The sequence below is a fragment of the Sinocyclocheilus anshuiensis genome, unplaced genomic scaffold (genome assembly GCF_001515605.1).
Source record: "Sinocyclocheilus anshuiensis isolate Anshui unplaced genomic scaffold, SAMN03320099.WGS_v1.1 scaffold5603, whole genome shotgun sequence".
Lineage (NCBI taxonomy): Eukaryota > Metazoa > Chordata > Actinopteri > Cypriniformes > Cyprinidae > Sinocyclocheilus > Sinocyclocheilus anshuiensis.
The window spans coordinates 44,941-51,145 of NW_015548582.1; the positions used below are offsets into that span (position 1 = coordinate 44,941).

Here is a 6,205-nt window from a genome sequence, read left to right on the forward strand (position 1 = left end):
GCAAAGAAACGCGCTGCAAATACTCACAACACAACCGAACAAAGAAACGCGCCGCAAATGCTCACAACACAACCGAACAAAGAAACGCGCCGCAAATGCTCACAACACAACCGAACAAAGAAACGCGCCGCAAATGCTCACAACACAACCGAACAAAGAAACGCGCTGCAAATACTCACAACACAACCGAACAAAGAAACGCGCTGCAAATACTCACAACACAACCGAACAAAGAAACCCGCCGCAAATGCTCACAACACAACCGAACAAAGAAACGCGCTGCAAATACTCACAACACAACCGAACAAAGAAACGCGCTGCAAATGCTCACAACACAACCGAACAAAGAAACGCGCTGCAAATGCTCACAACACAACCGAACAAAGAAACGCGCTGCAAATGCTCACAACACAACCGAACAAAGAAACGCGCTGCAAATACTCACAACACAACCGAACAAAGAAACCCGCCGCAAATACTCACAACACAACCGAACAAAGAAACGCGCTGCAAATACTCACAGCACAACCGAACAAAGAAACGAGCTGCAAATGCTCACAACACAACCGAACAAAGAAACGCGCTGCAAATACTCACAGCACAACCGAACAAAGAAACGAGCTGCAAATGCTCACAACACAACCGAACAAAGAAACGCGCCGCAAATGCTCACAACACAACCGAACAAAGAAACGCGCCGCAAATGCTCACAACACAACCGAACAAAGAAACGCGCCGCAAATGCTCACAACACAACCGAACAAAGAAACGCGCCGCAAATGCTCACAACACAACCGAACAAAGAAACGCGCCGCAAATGCTCACAACACAACCGAACAAAGAAACGCGCCGCAAATGCTCGCAACACAACCAAACAAAGAAACGCGCTGCAAATAAAATTCTTTATTTGGTTGTGTTGTGAGCATTCGCAGCACCTGCTGTCAAACTGATGATGTTTTTTTTATTTACTGGTAATTTTTCTATTTGCATGTGTTTTCTGAAGTTGCAACGCATTGCGCTCTCTCTCGGCCACCGAAGCTTTCACTTCACAGTTCTCTAATTTTTTTATGATTTAATTATATTGTTACCTTTTTAAACTTTAATTTCAGGTCTAATGGAGGAGAAAAAACATCATGTCAAAACTAGAGGAAAAACTCACTCACAGACTGAAAGTATTTCTTTACTGAAAAGAAGAGACAAGAAAAGGTTCACCTGCACTCAGTGTGGAAAGAGTTTCACATGCAAACAGAGTCTCAAGAGACACATGAGGATCCACACTGAAGAGAAACCATTCACTTGTGATCAGTGTGAGAAGAGTTTCACACAATCATCAAACCTTAAGAGACACATGAACATCCACACTGGAGAGAAACTGTATGAATGTTATCAATGCGGAAAAACATTTTCTTGGGCTTTAAGCCTGAAGTATCACCTGAACGTTCATACGAAGGAGAAACCACATTCATGTTCTTTGTGTGGAAAGAGTTTTTCACATCTGCACAGTTTAAAAGTTCATCAGAAGATACACACTGGTGTGAGAGATCATATGGCACGAGAGGATTCACACTGGAGAGAAACCATATCACTGCACTGCATGCGGGAAGAGTTTCAGTCATTCATCTAATCTACGGAGACATCAAATAAACAACCACATTAAGTAGTTTATCTTCAGGTCCAGCGTTTTCAAGCGCTACACCACATCTCTTCCATATTAATCTGTCATAAGAAACATCATCTAAATATGTCACAGTGAATAATTTAATCTTCAAGACCAGCAGTTTCTGTGAGATTCAGATCAATCAGTTTCTATCAGCAAACACAAACAAGAATAAAGTGAGATGATCTGCTGCTGATCCTGAATGGCTTGTTTAATGAGTGTTTATAGTCTGAGGCTCATCGATATTATCAGCTGCTGAAAATCCTCAATATGGATGTCAATAAATCCTGTTTTAACCTTATTATGCTGATGACTATTATGCTTATTATGCTGATGATTATGCCACCATTATGCTGATGACTTCAGATCTGTTAATTGCCACATGAAGCTAATTTTATTGCTGTCAACAGACTTAAGCAAACAACACGATCAGCTTTTGTGACATTACAAGATGGAACTTATCATGTAATGGGATTCTTTAATACCGTAAATTCTTTAAAGTGGTCATATGATGCTGCTAAAAAGAACATTATTTTGTGTATTTGGTGTAATGAAATGTGTTTATGCAGTTTAAAGTTTAAAAAACACATTATTTTCCACATACTGTACATTATTGTTTCTCCTCTATGCCCCGCCTTTTTGAAACGCTAGATTTTTACAAAGCTCATCAGTCTGAAAAAGCGAGGTGTGCTGTGAATTATAATGACATATACTGTCTTTTTAGGCGTTGCGTTGCATCGCGCCGCGTAAACTTAAAACCCTGTTTGCATTTGTGATCGAAGAAATGACAAACAACAAGCCCTACTCTACACTGCTCAAAACACACGTTTGAATCATCAGTGGCAAATCCTTTAACGTTAAATGAAAGCGTACTTACAGTCTGTGAGTCAGAACTGCCGGCATTGTAGTCAATTCTCCCAGGATCAGTAAACAGTCCTCCATAAAATGTGCTGCACACATCTGGATTTGGGTTAAATAGTTTCACTTTCACAACGAAAAACACAGCGGCCTAGCGTGAGTGAAAGCCGCAGCTTAGCGTGCGCTGAGGCCGGGATAGAGTGAGCAAAGGCGGCGGGTTGAGAACGGAGCGCCCGGTGGATTCGAGGAAGGAGCGGCAACCACATGTGACGACCCCAAGCTTCGTACATGGTGAAAGCCGATCCGGCGATCCACAGCGACCAGCACAGATCAGCTCTAGGCATGACGAAGCGGATATCGTCCTCTTTTGGAAGCCCAAACAAAGTAGTTTTTAACTGTGCTGCAAAGCATAGGGTCTAGTGAGAAGGCAGCCAGGTTAATCCGGTAACAGTTATATTCTGTAGATGTTTCGCTAACTGTTAATATTTCCCCCTATTTTCACGATGTCATGTGCTGTTACCGCTATTTATTTGTATTTAGAACCGCCAACTTGAATAATAACCCGCGGCAGCAGTGTAAAAGTAGCCCGGAGTCAGATGCACCTCTCCCGCGTTGACATCCGCAGGGTCACATGCATTTGAGCGCGGATTAGAATCACAAACTCGGCTGCATTTGAGTCTTTAAGGCATTTTGAGGACACAACATCGTCAAGTAAGTAAATTTATCGAATGTACATGTGAGGAGGATGTCAGTGTAGAGGCTCTCCTCGAGTCCCTGGTAACACCAGTGGAGGTAGTGTAGCATACTATGTGAACTTCAATGTTAAAGTGATGCTATATCTTTTTTGCTGCTATATCTGTTTAATAAATTGCAATTATTTACTTTTTTTTTCTGTCAAAGGAATTATTAGGCTATCATTAATAGTAGTAATAGCAGCAGTATACAGTATATGTAAATTGCTATTAATATTTTTTCCCTCACAGACAGCAGATGAGAATGCACAATCCCTGTCACCTGTCACTACCCAGGCCAACAGCACACAGCCTAGATCTCCTGACTCCCCTGATGTGCCACCACCCTGCACACCTGAAATACCTTTGCGTCGCACTCTGGCTCCAAAGAGAAAGTCTGAGCCAGATATCTCAGAATATCAGCGCTGTGTCCTGAAGGCAATTAATAATAAGACAGACGATGACTAGCATTTTCTCTTAAGTTTACAATTAATAACGATGACTAGCATTTTCTCTTAAGTTTATCTGGGGCTTTGAGACGCCTTCCTCCACGCCGTCCACGCCGTGTTAAAATAAAATTCCAACAGATTTTACATGAGGCAGAATTTACCTCTGACAATTAGTAAAACACTCACATACGTACATACACACAGACAGACACACAAACACAGAAATACTTATACAGCTGTAATTGCTTCAATTTTTATATTTATTTGTATGACACTGTTTTATTTATGAATCTGTACATGGAAATTGATGATTAAAAAATATATTTTAAATTAATCTACTTTCCCAGTCATTTATTTTACTTAAAATTTTGGTCAGTGTTTTATTTTTGTTGCAATGTATAGCTTGCTGGTGAAAGCAAAAATGGAAATATGCAAATTTTTTAAGGTTTTGGGTGGCTCTTAAAAGAGCCTTTCTTGATACTACTGGTGGTGGTCCTGATGTTGATGTTACTGATGGTAGTGGTCCTGATATTCATGCTAAAGGTTGTCTTGATGGTAGTGGGAGTCATTACAAGGCATTAGAGGACAGAATGCTGCCATGCAACTTCACCTGCAGGAGAAGAGAAGTAGGTGGTGTACCTCTGTCTAATTTCTAGTGCTTCCCTAGAGGCGTTGTTGCTGCCTACTCGCTGGATGGGCTGCATAGCAAGCTGCTGCTCTAATGGCAGGGGGACACAACTTCCTTCCTCTTCACCAGCATCCTCAAAGCGAAGGAAATTGTGAAGGATGCAAGTGGCCTTCACCACTGCATCAGCAACTTTTGGTGAAACACCAAGCACTCTGTGGTAGAGTCTCCATTGAGCAGCAAGGATCCCAAATGTGCACTCCACCATCCTCCTTGCACGGGAAAGACGGTAATTGAACACACGCTTCTCCCTGTCAAGGTGTTTTCCTGGATAGGGTCGGAGAAGGTTCTTCTTCAGAGGAAAAGCCTCATCACCCACAAATACATGTGGCACAGGTTGGAGGTCTTCTGCTCCTGGTAAAGGTGCATCCTCTGGCAGGTCAAGGGTCCCCTGGTGGAGGGCCTTACCAAAGTCAGAGGCACAGAGGGACCCACCATCACTGCTTTTCCCATATGCCCCCACATCCACCATCCGGAAAAGGTACCTGGCATCAACTACTGCTAGGAGGACGATGGAGAAGCTCCCTTTGTAATTGTAATACATGGACCCTGTTGATGATGGGGCCTGTATTGCAACATGCTTCCCATCAATTGCTCCCAGGCAGTTGGGGAAGTTCCATAGCCTATGGAAGTCTTCAGCGATCTTCTTCCAGTGGTGTTGTTCAGGGAAAGGCATGTATTCCTGGACCATGCCAGACCATATTGCCTCACACACATCTTTTACAATTCTTGCCACTGTGCAGTAACCCACCCTGTAGCTGAAAGCTATTGATCGGAATGAGTCTCCTGTTGATAGATACCTGAAATAAAATAAAAAAGTTGCAATGGGTCATAAATTTCATGTGTGCGTGTGTATGTATATATATATATATATATATACACACACACGCTTTAATTATATTAAATGATTAAAGTGTTCCGATATGTAAAATATAGCTTTGAAATATAAAATACATTGTATTACTGAATCATAAATACCTAGAAACTTAATAATTATGCTACACTCTACGAGACAAATATTTGACAAATATATTATTTTTACTTCACTGATAAAACACCTTGGCATTTTCAGATTAATGAGAAAAATATCAATGTAAGCATAATAATTATTTCACCTATGCACATAGGTTACCTCAGACAAATGGAGAGACGTTCTTCCGAGCTGATGGCTTCCCGGTAATTTGTGTCTCGCCTTGTAATAGAAGGTCCGATTTTCTGAAGCAACACTTCAAATTGTGCCCTGCTCATCCGAAAGTACTCCTTGAACCGGCTTCCGTCCAACTTCAGTTCTTGGACCAAACGATGATACTCACCGAGCTGTTTTCGCGCGCCCAAAATCTCATGAACCCACACAGACCGGCGGGTCCGTCCTTTCTTTCTACGTGGTTCAACCACCCCTCCATCCAAAGCAAGGACCAGAGCAAGTACTCTACATTGTGTCAACATTTTAGTCAGAAACAAATTATCTACCAAATCAGATACAAGTAACAGTTTAGCGGATATTCCGTATCATAGCAACCAAAGCGTCTCAACTGAAAAAACGCTGCGCCACAAAAAGCGCCTAGGGCCCTGTGTCCACCAAAGCGTTTTTAGCCAGCTGAAAACGCCAGGCGCTCTGCTGAAAATGCCCAGCTGCGAGCGCTTGAGAGCGCTTTTTGTGGCGCAGCATTTTTTCAGTTGAGATGCTTTGGTTGCTATGATACGGAATATCCGCTAAACTGTTACTTGTATCTGATTTGGTAGATAATTTGTTTCTGACTAAAATGTTGACACAATGTAGAGTACTTGCTCTGGTCCTTGCTTTGGATGGAGGGGTGGTTGAACA

General features: G+C 42.1%; 1 protein-coding gene across 1 annotated transcript; it reads right to left on the reverse strand.

The window, feature by feature from the left end:
• Positions 1-4,135: 4,135 nt before the first annotated feature.
• On the reverse strand, positions 4,136-5,923 carry LOC107656829 (uncharacterized). Its single transcript, XM_016444780.1, has 3 exons — positions 5,513-5,923; positions 4,295-5,180; positions 4,136-4,246 (listed from the first exon to the last, which is right to left on the reverse strand). The coding sequence occupies exons 1-3, from the start codon at positions 5,824-5,826 to the stop codon at positions 4,136-4,138; spliced, it is 1,311 nt and encodes a 436-aa protein (XP_016300266.1). The 5' UTR covers positions 5,827-5,923.
• Between the last annotated feature and the right edge of the window lie 282 nt (positions 5,924-6,205).

Excerpts from the sequence above, each read along its gene's own strand:
- LOC107656829 (XM_016444780.1), bottom strand. The coding sequence starts at position 5,826 with ATGTTGACACAATGTAGAGTACTTGCTCTGGTCCTTGCTTTGGATGGA. Across the intron at positions 5,181-5,512 it reads CGTCTCTCCATTTGTCTGAG|GTATCTATCAACAGGAGACT; the intron begins GTAACCTATGTG and ends ATTTTATTTCAG. Across the intron at positions 4,247-4,294 it reads CTCCTGCAGGTGAAGTTGCA|AAGACAACCTTTAGCATGAA; the intron begins TGGCAGCATTCT and ends CCCACTACCATC.